An 18,244-nucleotide genomic window follows, 5' to 3' on the forward strand; every position below is an offset into this window, starting at 1 on the left:
GAGAAAGTGTCTCATCTTATGCAAGGAGTCGCCGAAGATGTTTACCAGGCACTACTGACGAAAGAAATAACCACTACAGAGGACTTTATTAAATGATGTAGAAAGATCGAAGAGATGCAGCAAAAGAGAATCCGGAGTAGGAAATTTGAAAGGCTTCCAAATGTCGTACCAATGGCTGCAACTGACGAAAAACTGGATCTGGCATTACTAATACGTCAAATAGTGCTAGAGGAGGTCCAGCGCCTCATATCTCCAGTAGTTGATCCCAAACTCCAAGACCAAGGCATTGAAGCCATTGTTCGAGAGGAAGTAGAAAATGCTTTGGCTCCTTTGTCACAGACAGCACCAGAGTGGACAAAGGTCAAACCAAGACGCCGACCTTCCTATGCTGACGTTGCCAGACGACCTACGCCCGTAGCACAGCAACCATAGAGGAAGACAGATGTCTGGCGCACTCCTGATAGAGGACCCGTCTGTTTCCATTGTGGCCGGCCTGGCCATGTAGTTCGATACTGCCGAGGTCGCAAAGCTGTTTTTGAGGCATATCGGGCTAATAGGAGAGATTTCGGCCGTCAGACGTCGAATGAGGTACGCTATGCTGACTAGTACAGCTGACCAGCAGTCCGAAGTTTGTCGCCCAGCCCATCACGAGGACGATCGCCGACACGCCGCTACAGATCTCCGTCGCCATATAGAAGATCCAGTCAATCTCCTAGCCGGAGAAATGAAGAAAGCTAAGCGGTGCGACCTGTCTTGGGGGTAAGGCCGCTAGTGACAAAAATCCTCCGATGATGTCTGGGAACAATATTGAAGTAATCGTCGACAATTAGCCAGTATCTGCCCTTGTGGACTGTGGAGCCTCATTTTCTGTTATCTCGGAGAAGTATCGTCGCCTACTGAAGAAAGTTATGTTTCCAACAACTAACAATGTTCTTTTAAAAGTCGCCGATGGAAATTACGTGGGACCAGTGGGAAAATGTACGCTTCGTCTCGAAATCAGTGGCAGACTTCAGGCTTTTGAATTTATTGTTTTGACGCAGTGCAGTCACGATATCATCCTTGGTTGGGACTTTTTGGGCGCTTCTCAAGCTGTTATAGATTGTTGCCGTTCGGAGCTCTTGTTTCAAGACGTCCTTCGGGAATCCCAAACTCCAGACTCCAGCTGTTTATTCACGATAGAAGACTATACAGTACCTGCTCGTTCTATCAGAAAGATTACTGTCTTAGGCCGTAAGAATCTTCGAGCTATCGACGTACTAGTAGAGGAAAATAGGATGCTCCTCTTGAACAAGGAAGTTGCTATTCCGTCTACTATAGTTACGCTCCTTAATGGAAAGGCCAAAGTATGGGTTGTCAATGGACAAGAAGAACCTCAGATCCTCCCTAAAGGCATGTGCATCGGGTATGCCGAACCTTTACACGAAGACTGTGTAAATACCATAGATGAAGGATCGCCTTATTCCACGACCACTTCAAAGGCAAAGTTGGGTGTCATCGATTATACCACGATGATAGCTCTGGATTTGAGGATCGACCAAAAAGAAAGAATGTTTCATCTACTCCAGAGGTTTTCAGAAATTTTCGATCAAGAAAGGACGTTCAAGAACGGAAACCAACTCAATGTTAAACACCGAATAAACACAGGCGACCACTTACCTATCAGTCAGAGAGCTTACAGAGTGTCCCCATCCGAACGCCGCATTATCAGTGAGGAGGTAACCAAAATGTTAGAGAAAAACATCATTCAATCATCAGAAAGTCCATGGTCATCTCCAGTCGTCTTGGTCAGGAAAAAAGATGGAAGCTGGCGTTTTTGTGTTGATTATCGCCGACCCAACAAAATTACCAAGAAAGACTTGTATCCATTATCGCGTATTGACGACACCTTGGATTGACTGAAGGGGGCAAAATATTTTTCGTCTATGGATCTCTACTCCGGTTACTGGCAAATAGAAGTCGATGAAGCCGATCGTGAGAAAACGGCTTTTATTACACTTGAGGGATTGAACGAGTTTAAAGTGATGCCATTTGGCTTATGCAATGCTCCTGCAACTTTTGAAAGGATGATGGATAATCTTCTGCGAAATTTAAAATGGAAAATGCGCCATTGCTATTTAGATGACATTGTGGTGTTCTCAGAAACATTCGATGAACATCCTCAGAGGTCGAATACCGTCCTTCAGTGTATACAGTACGCAGGCCTTATCCTTAATCCAAAAAAATGTCGCTTTGGAGCAGAGGAGATAAAGGTCTTGGATCACCTAGTATCCAGTGATGGCGTACGACCGGACCCAGAAAAAAAGGCCGTGAGTGACTTTCCCGTGCCTAGGAATATTCATGACATCAGAAGCTTTCTGGGACTTTGCTCTTACTATCGTCGATTTATCAAGGACTTTTGTCATAAAGCCGAACCTCTACAGTTGTTACTGAAGGGGGACAAAAAATTCTGTTGGGGACCTGAACAAGTGGAAGCTTTTAATACTTTGAAGAAATATCTTACCTCCGATTCTGTCTTGGGCCTTTATGACGAAACTGCACCAACGGAACTTCACACCGACGCGAGTGGATACGGAATCGGCGCAGTATTAGTCCAAATCCAAGATGGGAAGAAAAAAGTAATAGCTTATGCCTCGCGGACTCTGACGAAGGCTGAGAAAAACTATTCCACAACTGAAAGAGAATGTCTTGCGGCCATATGGGCTATAACTAAGTTTCGGCCATATCTCTTTGGAAAGGCTTTCAAGATCGTCACTGACCATCATTCCCTGTGTTGGCTGGCAGGACTGAAGGATCCCTCTGGAAGACTCGCTAGATGGGAGCTGCGACTCCAAGAATACGACGTGTCAGTGGTGTACAAAAGTGGAAGGAAACACAAAGATGCTGATAGTCTATCCAGAAACCCATTAAAAGTCGGTGCTTCATGGTATGGGGATTCCATAGGTGCCACTTCATTCACTAATCTCTCGGAAGAACAGATGAAAGATCCGGTAGTGGCCAAAATAATTGTTGGAGAAATAACAGAGAACAGGTTTTCGAAACAACTTTGTTTATTCGTCATGAATAAAACATAATAAGATCCAAAAGAAAACTTAAAAATGAACATTAGGGCCTGTTTGGTATACGTTCTCTATAGCCATCTCCGTCTACCTCTTTCCATCGTCTTTTCGTCTATATAAATACACTTGTATCGTGAGCTCAATGGCATCTGAATTCATCTGCTACCTTACGGCACTTTTCATAATGATCCCACGACTGATTACCAACATACGGCCCCACAGTCGTGTGAGTTACTCCCTTGAAAAATAGGAGTTTTATAATTTCTTTAAATTTATTTATTAACAATGGTTTTGTTAAGAAATCTGAAAGATTTCGTTTCGATTCAACATAACATAAATCAATTAAATTTTCCTCAATGAAACTTCTAATGAATCGTATATATCGTATATCTATATGCTTAATTTTAAAATTTTCACAATTATTTTTGGAAAAATAAATTGGTGTCTGGTTATCACAATATATTCTAGGCACAATTTTATTAGGTAAAACTTGAAGTTCATTAATTACTCGCGAAAACCAAACTATTTCTTTAGCACTTTCACACTCAGATGAACTCAGATTCCATTGAGCTTAGTGCAATGCACTTTTGCTTACTTGAACGCCAACTATATTACATCTGCAAATTGCATTAAATATCCACGAGTGGAATAACGGTTTGTCAAGCTGCAGCCTCAATTAGCATCCGTATAACAAGTTAACCTTGTATTTTTAGCATTTGAAAGATTAATTTTATAATCTTTTGTTCTAAATACATAATTCATTATATCAGCTATAATTCTCCAATGTCCGAAAGTATAACCGTTGGAGAATTGTGACATCAAATTTACTGAAAAACTAATATCAGGTCTTGTCCTATCAGCCAAAAAAGATAAACAACCAATTAAGGACCTGTAAGGAAACTTTTTCATCAATTCATTTTCTTCAATATCTTTTTCTTCAATTTTATCCGGAAGTTTAATACCTAGTTTTATAGGCAAATTAACGCAAGATTTTGGAAAATCTTTAAATTTTGACATTAACTTCTCTATGTATGTTTTTTAATGTATAAATAATGAATTATTATTCATTTCAAAATTAACTCCCAATAAAAACTTTACTGGACCTAGTTCAGTTAAGTCTAATTTATTTTTAATTAGGGCTATAGCTTTGTTAATCTTGCTTATACATTTTCCAAATACAATAATATCATCTACATATACAATTAAAATGACATCGTTATATCGATACACACAATTTGACCACAATAATTTTTTAAAATTTAAATAATGAAGAATACCGTTTAGTTCATCATTCCAATATCTGCTACTTTGATGCAAGCCATATAGAGACTTGTGTAGCAAGTAAACTTTGTCTTCTTGTCCTTTCACTATATGTCCTGGAGGCTGCTTTAAATAAACTAATTCATTTAATTTTCCATACAAAAATGCAGACTTTACATCAACTTGTACATGATACCATTTCAACAAACATACCAATAAGATAAACAATAATTTCACAATTGAAAAATTTACAACCGGAGAAAAGGTTTCATTATAATAGATTCCAGCTTTTTGTTTAAAACCTAATGCTACGAGTCTAGCTTTATATTTCCTGGGTTTGTTATTCTCGTCATGTTTAATATTATAAACCCATTTACTCCCTATTATCGTCTTATCACGAGGTGAATCTACTAATTCCCAGACATTTCGTTTTTCTATCATTTCAATTTCTTCCTTCATTGCCAAATCCCATTTTTCTTTATCCTTACTTTTTAGAGTATCGTTAAAAGTTTTAGGTAAATCCAAGTTATAACATTCAAAATCTAAAAGTTCTTTGATCTCGTCCGAGTTTGAACTTTCCTCACTTCTCGAACCACTATTTGAACTTTGATTAATAACAGGATGTTTAGTCATTGCTTTAAATGAAAATTTTTTGGGTTCAAATGCTATATTAAATTTCTTACAATATTTTCTAACATCATTTAAGGAACGAAGTCTTATTTTACTAGAAGGAGGGTAATAATACACATCTATACGCATACTTTTAGATCTAGGACATTCCTTTCTTTCCCAGTCTTCTATATTAAGACTACTTAATTTATGTGACTTTTTAATCTCAACTGAATTATCATCTACCTCATTTACAGAATTCAAGTTATATCTCACATACTCATACGATTTATTTTTTCCAAATAAAGATTCTACACCGTTTTTACTTTCATCAATAAATACATGAATCGTCTCAATAACTTTCTTCTCTTTCGGTAAAAATATCCGGTAACCTCTAGTCCGCAATGCATATCCAACTAAAATGCCAAGTTCAGCTCTCGCTTGGAGTTTGTTTCTTTTTATTTAAGGAACATGCACGTAGGCCAAGGATCCGAAAATTCTGAAATGCTTTACTGACGGTTTGAAACCAGACCATATTTCAATTGGAGTTTGATGCATTGTTAACTTATTTTCACATCTATTTCGAATATGTACGAATGCCAAAAGAGCTTCATTCCAAAATTTCGGCCTTAAACCACTATCATGCAGCATTGCTCTAACACCATCCATTGCTGTTCGATTAAATGTTTCAGTAATCCCATTTTGCTCTGGCGTGTAAATACTGGTTCTTTCCATTTTAATCCCCAATTTACTTAAGAAATCCTGAAACTCTTTATGACAAAATTCAAGACCATTGTCGGTTCTTACACATTTAAGTTTAGAATTTAATTCCCTTTCTACCTTTGCTAGATATTTCTTAAAGCATTCAAAAACTTCAACTTTACTTTTTATTATATACACATCTACTTTTCGTGAATAATCATCTATGAAAGATAGAAAATATTTATTTCCTCCCAACGAAGTCACTGGGGCGGGACCCCATAAATCACACTGAACTCTATCTAAACACTTTTTAGTAGTTCGAAAATATTTATAATTTTTCCTTAAAGAAGATCTAGTTGATTTAGCTATTTTACAGCTACTACAATTATCAACTTTAGAATTATTTAAAATTTCAATACCTTTGACAGAATTATTTCTATGCATACTCTGAATTAAAGGAATATTAACATGACAAAATCTTCGATGGATATCCTTTAACTTTAGGTTTGTAGCTAAAGCAATATTCTTATTAAATGCTTTACATTTAGTTGGATAACTATATACAATATACAATTTGTCTATTCTATTTACCGTAAAAAAATATTCATTACGTGAATCGTATACAATCATTTTACCACGGCCCCATTCTATAAAATTTCCAGCCATTTCAATTTGGGCTCCACATATTAAATTTCTTCTCATATTAGGTACATACAATACATTTTTCAATTTAATTTCTACTTTACCCTTAACGTCCAATATAGTGAAGTAGATGTCTCCAATCCCAACAGCTTTTGCATTACAGTCATTTTCCCCAACGAGGACTTCGGTTGGACTAATATGCTTGAAATTTACAAACCAGTCCATTTTATTACATATGTGACTTGTAGCTGCAGTATCCACGAGGAACTCGGCCGGTTTCTCTCTGGTAGTCGTTGAAGATTCGAATCCATCTTTGGCTAGACCATTGGAGTTACAGTAGAATGACTTGTCATGCGGTGCATCCTTTTTCTTATAACATCTGTCTTCGGAGTGACCTTTTCTATTACAATTCTTACAAAACAAGGAACGCTGATAACTTGAGCTTCCGACCTTTCTTCGTATACCAGGGTCCATCATGTTTCCACTGCTGTAGGATCTCTGCATTGTCTCCGTATTCTTGTACTTCTGTTGATTATTTTCAGACTTCTTAACCCTTGAAGCGTATGCATTAGCAGCAGATTGGTAGTCGTTTTCATCTTTCATCTTCAGTTCGATCCTTCCAGATTCTGTAATTAGTTGTTTCGTAACTTCGCCAATAGTGAATTCTGCATCTTTCAACCTGTAGAGTATCTGCACTAAGTTGTCGTGTTCAGGAGGTAGAAACCGAATTAATTGGAAACATACCAAAATATCGGGCATCCTGAAACCTGCTTCTTGTATCTTCAGATTTCTTTCCATTGTCTTCTTACAGTAGATGCCTATTGTTTCTTGGGTAGGATCGAATCTGCTGCTGAAAAATTCATCTTTTAGACTTGCTAGGCGGGCTCTGGAGATGGGTTCAAAATTTTCTTTTAATGTCTCCCATGCTATTTTTCCATCTTCAGTGTCGGAGATTAGGGTTTGATACTTTCTTTCGACACCCATGTAGATAGTAGTATACGCCCTTTGTTTCCTTAGCTCGTATACCTGTTTATCTCTATCAGACACATCATCTGGACATGGCTTTGCTGTTCCAATAATAAATTCCCAGCAACCTTTTTCCACAAGTAGAACTTTCATGTCACTTTTCCAGCTGTTGTAATTGAAGTCACCAAGCTTTGGCAAGGACACGATGGTCATTTCGTTTTCTTTTATCATATTGTATGCAAGTCCAAAAACTTGAAAAATAATTTCTAACTTTTTTCGTTGGTTTACAATCCAGAGTTGCTTAATAGCTTGCTGGGGCCCATAACCTTTCTTGTTGGAGAAATAACAGAGAACAGGTTTTCGAAACAACTTTGTTTATTCGTCTTGAATAAAACATAATAAGATCCAAAAGAAAACTTAAAAATGAACATTAGGGTCTGTTTGGTACACGTTCTCTATAGCCATCTCCGTCTACCTCTTTCCATCGTCTTTTCGTCTATATAAATACACTTGTATCGTGAGCTCAATGGCATCTGAATTCATCTGCTATCTAACGGCACTTTTCATAATGATCCCACGACTGATTACCAACAAAGTACCAAAACAAGTAGGCTGGGAAAGTTTGAATTAGTCGAAGGAGTCCTCTACAAGAAGAATTTTGATCCGTCCGGAAGGAAATTCCTACCAGTGATCCCGAAGCATTTACGGCTCAGTATTCTAGAATCTCTCCATGACGATCTAGGATTCACCAGGACGTATGACAGAATAAGAAAGCGATTTCATTGGCCAGGTTTGTACAGAAATGTTCGAAGATATGTGATGCACTGCCGAGAATGTCAAAGGAGAAAATCTATTCCTCAGAAGCCACCAGGTCGTCTGGTGCCTATTCCACCAGCTGCTGCTCCTTTCCATCGCATCGGAATCGACTTTCTAGGACGATTTCCAAAATCTGACGACGGCAACAAATGGATTTTAGTATGCACCGATTATTTGACACGGTACGCAGTCACCAGAGCTTTACCGACGGCGGAAGCTACACAAATAGCCCAATTCCTATTAGAGGACATAATCTTGAAACATGGAGCTCCACGAGTTATCATTACAGACCGTGGTCAAGTATTCCTTTCCAAGCTGGTGTCCGATATTAATAGACTGTGCAATATCACTCATCGAATGACTACAGCCTATCATCCGCAAACAAATGGCCTCACAGAGCGATTCAACAAAACGCTAGCAGATATGCTTTCTGTGTATGTTGATGTCGACAGAAGAACTTGGACCAGATATTGCCATTCGTCACATTCGCCTACAACACTGCCAAGCAGGACACGACAGGTTTTACGCCTTTCTACCTACTACATGGGCGAGAAGCTGAAACGCCGTTGGATACGATGTTTCCTCTCTGCCCCAACGAGTTCAGCCAGGAAGACGATTACGTTAGTCATCTGATCAATAAGGCAGAAGAATCGAGACAATTAGCTCGTTCACGAACTCTCGAGGCTCAGCAGAAAGATCGCCGGCATTATGACTCCAAACATCGGATAGTGGCAAACGAACCAGGGGATTTAGTGCGGATTTTTATTCCAGTTCGTAAAAAAGGGCTTTCCGAGAAGCTCCCCAAGAGGTACTTCGGCCCTTATCAAGTTTTGAGGCGGTTGTCCGACGTCATTTATGAAGTAGCCGATTTCGATCCTAATTCTAGAAGGCGGAAACCGAAGGAAGTTGTCCACGTTTTACGCATGAAGCCATACCATGACCCAGAAGAACAAGACGATCAACATTCTTATAAAATTATGGAGGTTCCGGAAAGAGACATTTCTCAAGAGACTACTCACCGTGAAGACACGACAACTTATACTGGCTCTGTGACTCGATGAAGAACTAGAGGCACACAATGAAATGTCATAACATCGAGACGCTGTTCTTCTAAGGAGGGAGCAATGCCGCATTGAAGAAAGACAGTCGAATCTCCATGGCCGAATGGTTATGGCACTGGTCTCATGATCAAGAGACCTGGGTTCAAATCCCGCTAGAGACAATGCGATTAATAGTATATGTAAATACTTAATTCCTTGATTTCATGTTTTCCTTTATTTCATGTTCCAGAAGATACTGGACATTTCTTTAGTTTACCAGACAAGTGTTCTGGACTTTTCTTACTGTCTCCAGAAGAGTATTCTGGAACTTTCTCTGCTGGTATAAAAGCAGAAGATTTGTCAATTACTGTGTTTTGAGTTCAGAGTTCAGTTAATAAATTGGTTTAGCTCTGCCTCTTGTGTGTGTCATTGAGTTCTATACTATAGTTTTAAGTGACAATAGTATTATGTTAACAGTACTGTTAATGCTACCATATTATGTTTGTTACTTTCAACATAATAGTATTATGTTAACAGTATTATATCATAAAACTGTTTTAAATTTTTTTTTTTTTTCAAAATTTAACAGATTCTTAGTTTGTAAATCCTTGTGTATTTTTTATAAAGTGATTGTTTTTGTATTCTCATTATAGGGTTTTCAAAATTATTCTGCTTTCTATCCTAAGTATATGGCATTTATCACATATTAGAGCTGTTCTAAATCATATATTTATGGTTGAATTTGGCTTGTATTTTTGTTAGAAGATCTAAAATATAATATTCTAAGCAAATAGAATTAATACTTCTTATTGTTATTACATTAACTGGCTTTGTTCCTGACTTTACTAAATGCATTTATGTTTCAGGAAATGTAGGCAAGCTGATAAAAATTCTGCCATTACCTTGTTGTACAGAAAAGCATCGCCAAAACATAAAACAAAGTGTAAAGAGCATTGCTTTTTGGTTGCTGTAGAATCCAAATCCAATAGAATAAGATACTACCAGAGAATCAATAAAGTTAAAACCTCTCTTATACCTTTGGTAAGTAAATTGCTTTATATGTGTATGTTTCTTTTATTATGCAGATTTTTTTTTAATCCTTTCCACTTAACTTGCAATTTGTTTAAATTTCTTGTTTATGAATTAGAGATAATGCTAATTACGATAGTTAGAAATTTTTTAATAAAAAAATATTGTGTCAAAAGAAAAGTTTTTGATTTTTAGGAATATTGCTTACAAAAGTATTAAGTTGGTAAAAAGTTTGGAGCACTTCTCTAATTTTCAAATTTTATCTTATTCTTAGTTGGGAAAATTAAATGTTGAATTAAATGCTCATGTTTAATTTAAATTGTGTGGCTCCAGTTTTATTAAACTTCTTAATAGATACCCCCCCCCCCCTCTACCAGCTGTGCTGTAAGAAGTGTTTTCTTTATTTTTAAATCTAAAGGATTCATTGCATTAAACATTAAGTTCGTCTATGTGAATGAGTTAGTGTGGACAAGTTTCGATTAATTTTAAAAACATTTGGAAATATGAATTATATTTCAAGTATTTGAAAACTGCATGGAACAGTAAGGATAATTGCAACTATGCCTTTGTGTTAAGAGTCTTGTGTTCATAAAACAAAGATTGATGTCCATACAAGTACACCCCTTAACCCACCTATTGAAGAAGGTTAAAGTATTGCCCAAATCATCGATGGAAACTTCTTATAAGGTTTGATTAATTAGCTGAATAATACTCAACAAAAACAAAAAAAAAAGTTATGAGAGATTGCGATTTTTGGAAGGACAACCAACATCACTGGAAGATATGAAATAAAATACCTCTCCCCCGCTGTTTGAAAAGGTCTAATGTTATTCTGAATATGTGTATATATATGTTTTTAAAATTCGCAGGCCACCTGGCAGAGGGTTCTAGATATTTTGAGAAAAGGTACTCTTTGAGTTGCATGTTTTGGATTTTCATTGTTTGCACTGAAAAGGGACCATAACTAAGCAATACTGAGCCTCATAGCAAATGTTAGAAGAACTTTTAGAACACAAAATATATCACTGATTAATTATTTAAATTTTTCATTTTTTGAGATATTTAATTGCTTATTATAATGCTGTTAATTGATTTTAAAATTTATTATAATTCAGTAGGTAAATAATTCAATATTTATTACATTTCATTTGACCAAACTTTGATTTTGTACATTCATTTATTCATTTTTCTGTCCATATGAACCACATGGAGCAACATTTTTGTGCGTAGGTGAGACCTTGGGTTGTACCATAAAAATGAGCTCAATCCTTCTCTCTATAATTTCTATTACTATGAATTTTAAGCAAATGTACTTGATTTTTTTGAATTGTACTTAGAAGTAAAGAATTTATTTAAAAAAAAAAAAAATTCACATATTTTGGAATAGAACCAAAAAAAAAAAAATTTTTTTTTTTTTCTTCAATACCTTATTTTGTGTAAATTTATTTGATTCCTCAGCATAGCTGGAAGGTTTCTGATTGCTGATTTATTTTCCCGATAGAAGAAAATTCTATAGATTTGAATTAAACGTGTCATTTGTACTTTATTTTTTTAGTTATCTACAAACATTTCAAATTAAAAAAAAGTTAAATATGAGTATTCTGAAAATGGCATTCAGATTAATTCTACTTCCCAGTTAATTTGAATATGGAATTTAATATGATGAATGTGTATTAGTCAGTCAGAAGAAAAAATAATGTATGGAATTGTAAAATACATGTCTTCTTTTAATCTCTTCCTAGTTATAGAAATTTAGTTATTAGAAATTTATTATTTATTTTATTATTTATTATTTATAATTATTATTTAGTATTAGAAATTTAGTTATAGAAATATTCACAAAAGAACTCAAGTGGCATCTATGCACTGCTGAGAATAAACATATTTTTGTATCAAAGATATAAAAAAATATCTCCAGGTTTGATTTTTTAATATGTGGCTTTCTAAAAACCAAATTTTTGCGCATGAATCATATGTCACCTGTCAAAAGCATAAAATATCTTAACCTTTTCTATGTTCTTAAAAATATTTGCCGAATGTTATTTTCACTGTCACCCAAAAATAGATTTCTACTTTTTGCTAAAATAAAGATCAAACTATTTAGATTAGCTTTGCTTTCACAACCAAAAAAATTCCTGTGGCTTATAAAGTGATCAAAATATATCAGCTTAAAAAAATATTGCAATTTTTAAAACTTTTTATTGAATATCTTTTATATTAAAATATTCAAAACAAATAACACATATGGAACAATTTTAAAGAATAGTAAATTTGCTGTAATTAAATCTAGTCTGGAATTTGGTCTGATTATAACCTAAAATAAATTCTTGATAAAATGATTTGTTATCATTCCATCTTGAGTAATCAATGAGTTCTAATTGATTGACTCGAGGTCATGATATCATATTGCTGTCATTGAATGGACTTTTGGCAAGAGCATTTTTATAATATCTATCAAGATATTGAAAAAAATTTCATATCACTTATATAATTAGTAAGAAATGTATAGATATGCACCCTTCTCGCATTGCTTGAGATATTGAAGTTTTTGGAAAGCTGGTGAAGTTGTTTCCTCAACAGGTATTATTCCCCAAAATAATGTGCTGTTGTCAGTAAGCACTGATCTAAAGGAAGCATCAGATATTAATTGTAACTTGTAGCATAAACATGGTTATGAAGAGATGATTTAATTAGTTACATTTATTTCCATGTAGCACTTCTCTCAAGAAAGTCAAAGTTTTATTTATTGGTTTTAAGTTTACTATAGTTTGAGATTATTATATATTTTTATTATAAGTTTGTTATATATTTTTGAGGATGGGAAAAAAAGAAAAAAAAAAAAAAAAGAGTGAGTCAGAGGTAGAAAGAAAGAAATAGCATAATTTTTTAGAGTATTATTAATTGACTTCTCTGAAAACTTTATTTTAAATTCTATAGCTGAGAATTATTTTTTTTATCCAGTCAATGTAAATAATGGCAATTACTGTTGTTTAGTTTTAAGCATGTTTTATTTAAGTGTATTTAAAATTAATCAGTATTTTGATTATCTAAATAAAAGCATTATTTAATTATTTCAGGAAGTATTTCAAGAAAATGATGAAGTAACTGTCCACTACAATCTTTTAGATAGCTATATTAGTATTTGTTCTCCCTGTGTGCCTCCATTGTTTTCGGATAATTTTGATTACCAAAGCATGGATGATTTTGTAAGAGGACTTCTTGTTAATGAAGAGGTACGTTTTCCCTGAACTTGATTTGTTTAATAAGTGATTTCATATATGTATATTCTTTAAACTGAAATTTTTTTTTCTCCTTCTCTTCCTTCCTTTTTGCTTAGAATTCTTTATTGTATTAGCTTAAATTAAGGCTTCCCTTAATTTTTGTTGCATCAGTGACCAAAATATAACTGATTCATTGAATTATATTTTTTAAAATTTTGATTATTCTGATGCATGTACATACTACTGCATTACGTATAATGCATTTTCATTTCATGGTAATTTCAGATAAAAGTTTGATTAAAAAAAATTGCCATTATATGTAATATAGTAAATAATATTGACAACATGAAAGAGAATTTCTGCCATTCCAAAAATATAGCAGCAAATTATTGTGGTTTTCAAAGAATTTTTGTATTCATTGAAAGAGATAAAAAGTCTGATTAATATTTTTAAATAGTATTTTGGGTGGCTTTTGTTCATTACAGCTGTTGGAATACTGTATGTGAAATTTGCTTCTATCAACCATGAACAGCTAAATTAACAGCTAAACTTCTTGTAACTTTAAAATGGAAATTATTTTTAATTGAAATATTTTAATAGAAAAATTTTTTTCAAATAAAATTTAGGATATAATTCAAATTTTGTTTTGAAAGGATTATGCAATGCTGCAGAGTATATGTTTATCCAAATTAACATATTGTAGATTTAATTCTTTTTTTTCTTTATCTATTAAATTTAAACAATGGTCTCTTTGCTTTCAAGCATCACCATATCACTGAATTAAAGTTCATTTACTTTTCAGTGATAATATTGCTTTGAAATTTCACTAAAAACTAGAATTTAAATTTTAGACGTTGTTCGTTGATTTTAATTTCCGTGCTTTTTAGTTCAGACTGCAGCAACTGATCTTGCCCTTTGTGTATTGTTGAAGAACTTCTAAGATCTTCTGTATTGGAAAAAAAAAAAAGATTCTTCAGAGTGTATTACAAAGATTTCAAAAATTTTAGATTGGTTTAGAAACTTTGGTTTTATAAATTACTTTACAGTGCTTTAAAATACTGTAAACAATTTTAGAAAACTCTACAAATTTCAAAAATTTAATAGTGTTATATATATATATATATATATATATATATATATATATATATATATATATATATATATATATATATATATATTCAAGAGTCTTAACCTTCTAAATGGTTTGAAGAACTGGGTCGAATGTTAAGAATGTTTCATTCCTCTTGTTGTGGTAAGAATACCTATAGTGTTTTTTCTCAACTAATAAGAAATTAGTGTTTTTTCTCAACTAATAAGAAATTAGTGCTTTTTCTCAACTAATAAGAAATTAGTGCTTTTTCTCAACTAATAAGAAATGATTGTGCCAAACTTCAAATTGGTCTTGTGGTCTGGGAAGAATTGCAGAAACAAACACATCATGATTTTTATTTATTTTAAGAAAATTATTTTGAACTCCGTAGTTATTTCTTTTATATATATATATATTATTGTATTGCTTTTGTTTATTTTTTTAATGAAATGATGAAATAAGTTTTGAAATTTTGTAAATAAGGGAAAGAAATAGGGCTATTTTTTTTTCAGGAATTGGTCATCTCACAATTTTTTTCATCTTCCTTATTTCAAAAATTGTACATTAAAGTATTTCTTAAAATGATTAAAATACAAATATATTAGCTAATCATTTTATAAGATCCCAAAGGGTGTGTGAATAAATGCAAAATATGAAATTCTATTTCAGAATTATATATATATTGTGCATATATATATTAGTGTTTATTCTTTTATAAGATTTGCTCAAAATCAAGATGCAAATTACTAACTCAAAATTAAGGATGGAGAATAAATTGTTTGGTATCTATTCTAAAACATTTTATCATTATCAAATTATGCATTTCTTATAATTAAGAGTTATTTATGTAATTGAATTTTGTTTTAATTAAAATAAAGACCAAATTTTGAAAAAAAAATCAGATGGCATTAAAAAGATATATTGCTTTGCCAGAATAATTTTAAAATATACTTTATGTTGTTTCAAAAAATATTTATTTTAGAAGTAAATAAAAAAAGACGTAAAATCTGAAATCAAATATTTATTTCGAAATAGTAGATATTTAATAATATATAAAATATTTGTGTATAATAATTTTGTGTTATGAGTATTGTTTCAATTCCAGATATTATTTATATGAAAAAATTAACTTTTTGATGCAATATATTTAATCATTTCTTTTTATACATTTACAGCTTTTAGGGAATTCTATGTACATACACATTGCAGATGTTGGTTATGGTGCTAACATAGCAAATCTGTATATGTATGATGCTGTCAGGTAAATGTTTATTATTTTTACTTTAAAATGCATTATTTAATAAATAAGGCATTACTTAATAAATTTATTAACAGAATACTGTACCAAATTTATTGAATTTTTACTGAAACCATATATCTATTAATGCTATTTCTGCCTTTGGTGGCAAGTTTTCTAGGAATATTGGTTGATTAAAATGTACATTTTCTGTATTTTTCAAAGAATACATAAAAATTTTAGACCTGCCTCTGTCTTTTTGATTGATTCATTTATTTCTTCAATATCAAGCTTGATAGTTTCCAAATTTTCAGAAGTTCCAATCTCATAATATTCCACCTTTATTTTAGCCATTTTGACTTGAAGTTGCTCAATCTTTTGAGCTTTACTTCTATTTGAGTGGCAATGGTATCCTCTGATACTGTCTTCTCGGAGGTAAATGCCTCTATCCTGGCAGGGTGGCCAGCATTTCTGCTGTTTAAATTTCCTTGACATTTCCAAATTAAAAACAAACAAAAAAAAAACATTTTTTGGATGTTTCTAATATTTTAAAAATAATATTGCTTTATTTTATTCTCTTTACTTACCTCACAATATGTTACTAATTTTATTTGAGAAATTGTTCTACTCTTTTTACTGAAATCAATGTGCAATAAAATGTAATTCTAAAAAAAAAAAAAAAAAAAAAAAAATTATAATATTTATTGAATTTCAGATAAGCTTCAATTGTCTAAAACCCTTCCCCCCTATTTTTTTGCAAATATATAAACCACCTCTAGAAGATACATGCCCATTTAGACCAACTTTTGGCCAATCATTCATATCTCAGAACTGTTTGTTGCATTTATCATGAAAAATGCTCAGCTAATGTGCTTATATAATGCTAAAAAATATATGCACATTGGCTGAATGCTTAAGAGTGAAATGATTTGTTTTCTTCCAATATGGTCTCTCTTATCCATACAGTTTTCCAACATGCCGAAGTAAAATATCCGGAGATCCAACTTTCTGTCGTAGAAGGTGTGGTAACATGCCTGGCAAATCCAGTGAGTTCAAAAACTCTGTTGTATAATTTATAGCTTCGTTAGCATCACAAACTGTATCGATCGATTTATATGATGCCAAGTCGCCTGGCAACGACTGCTGTATCTTGAAGTTTAAATCGTCGACGTACACATTTTTTGCTTCGAAAATGGCTCTTTCTGCCAGCCACGCATGATTTATGTATTGTGTGCGTACATCGGGAAATATGCGGTCAATGAGAGCATTTTGCAAATCAACGATAGTGCAGAAATTTGTGGACAATTTTATGCATCCAGTATATTTATAGATAGCAACTTTTCCATCGCCGATATCTAACAATTGGTCCGAGGATGTGTCAGCAGATCGATCTTGTAGCATTTGGATGCGCATGTTTATTTTTAGCTGGACTTTTTCAACATTACGTCACAGTGGCGATGATTTCAAGCAAGCGTTGATCTCAACAGCGTACGTTGAACGTGAAATGACGGGAAGGAGTAACAGAGTGCCGCCGAATATTTTGTTGTTTTTTATATCTTTGAGAGTTCTGTTCAACGCCTATTTCATTCTGTTTATGAAAAAATACCAGAAAATTATCATGTTCGATAAAAATCAACAATTTATAAAGAAATTTCCATTTTTATAATAAATTTCCCTGATTTTTTCTGCGTGAAATTCGCTGAAGATTCCCGGTTGACTAGCCACTCTGCCTGGTTAAAGTTGTCTTATGTCTTTATGAATTTTTATATAATTTTATTTTCATATTTTTCTTTTATTTCTCCGGCGATTCGTCGCATTATATGGACTGTATTTTTCTATGGAAAATAAATCTTTTGCAGTGTTATAAGCCTTTTTTTAATTGTTGTTTCTTGCATCGGCTTGTATTGGGATACAGCTGTGACTTACTTATTTACAAACTTTTTTTACAGATATTGCTTCTGTGCATTTTTGTTATATACGGCATAATAATTTTTATTGATATAAATTTGTTTTTCATTATTGATATAAATTTGTCAAGTTTTAATATTTCAAGACGTATTACTGATGAATAATGTTGCAGAATCTATGAACCACTATTTAAAAATGATATATTTTTAATTGAATAATTGTATTTTTTTATAGTTAGAATTCTGTAATAAATTGTGTGATGAGGAATAATTTTATTGTTTTCACTTATTATTTGCTGGTTATTCAGTGTTTATTATTTCAGCTTAAATCTTTAAAAAATCTTTTGTTATTATACGAATTTTTCTTAAATTCTTTTTGTAGCCAAGACATCATGTCTAGGTGGACTCATCCTATTGTTCCCGATTTAATTGAATCCCATGGATGTACATTTTCTCATTCTGAGCATAATATTTACAAGCAGCCAGGTGTTGAAGTTGGAAGGTCTGATAGTTTAAAAAAAAATTAATGATAAAGTTAATTTTATTCCTAATTCTGTTATGAAATATAGATAATATGTATCCTTATTTATAGTTAATATATCATTAGTTGTTAAGTTAAAAATAAAAATTCTTAAAAAATACTAAACTGGAAAAAGGAAAATGAAATAT

At 32.9% G+C, this 18,244-nt stretch overlaps 1 protein-coding gene across 1 annotated transcript in view; it reads left to right on the forward strand.

The window, feature by feature from the left end:
- The window catches only part of LOC129971206 (translation initiation factor eIF-2B subunit epsilon-like), a 55,229-nt gene that overhangs the window by 12,364 nt on the left and 24,621 nt on the right, over positions 1-18,244 (forward strand). Inside the window, exons 4-7 of the mRNA XM_056084781.1 lie at positions 9,958-10,132; positions 13,198-13,353; positions 15,607-15,692; positions 17,958-18,077. Of these exons, the coding sequence (XP_055940756.1) occupies positions 9,958-10,132; positions 13,198-13,353; positions 15,607-15,692; positions 17,958-18,077 (537 nt within the window). The remainder of the gene's footprint in view (positions 1-9,957; positions 10,133-13,197; positions 13,354-15,606; positions 15,693-17,957; positions 18,078-18,244) is intronic.

Source organism: Argiope bruennichi, chromosome 6 (genome assembly GCF_947563725.1).
Source record: "Argiope bruennichi chromosome 6, qqArgBrue1.1, whole genome shotgun sequence".
NCBI lineage: Eukaryota > Metazoa > Arthropoda > Arachnida > Araneae > Araneidae > Argiope > Argiope bruennichi.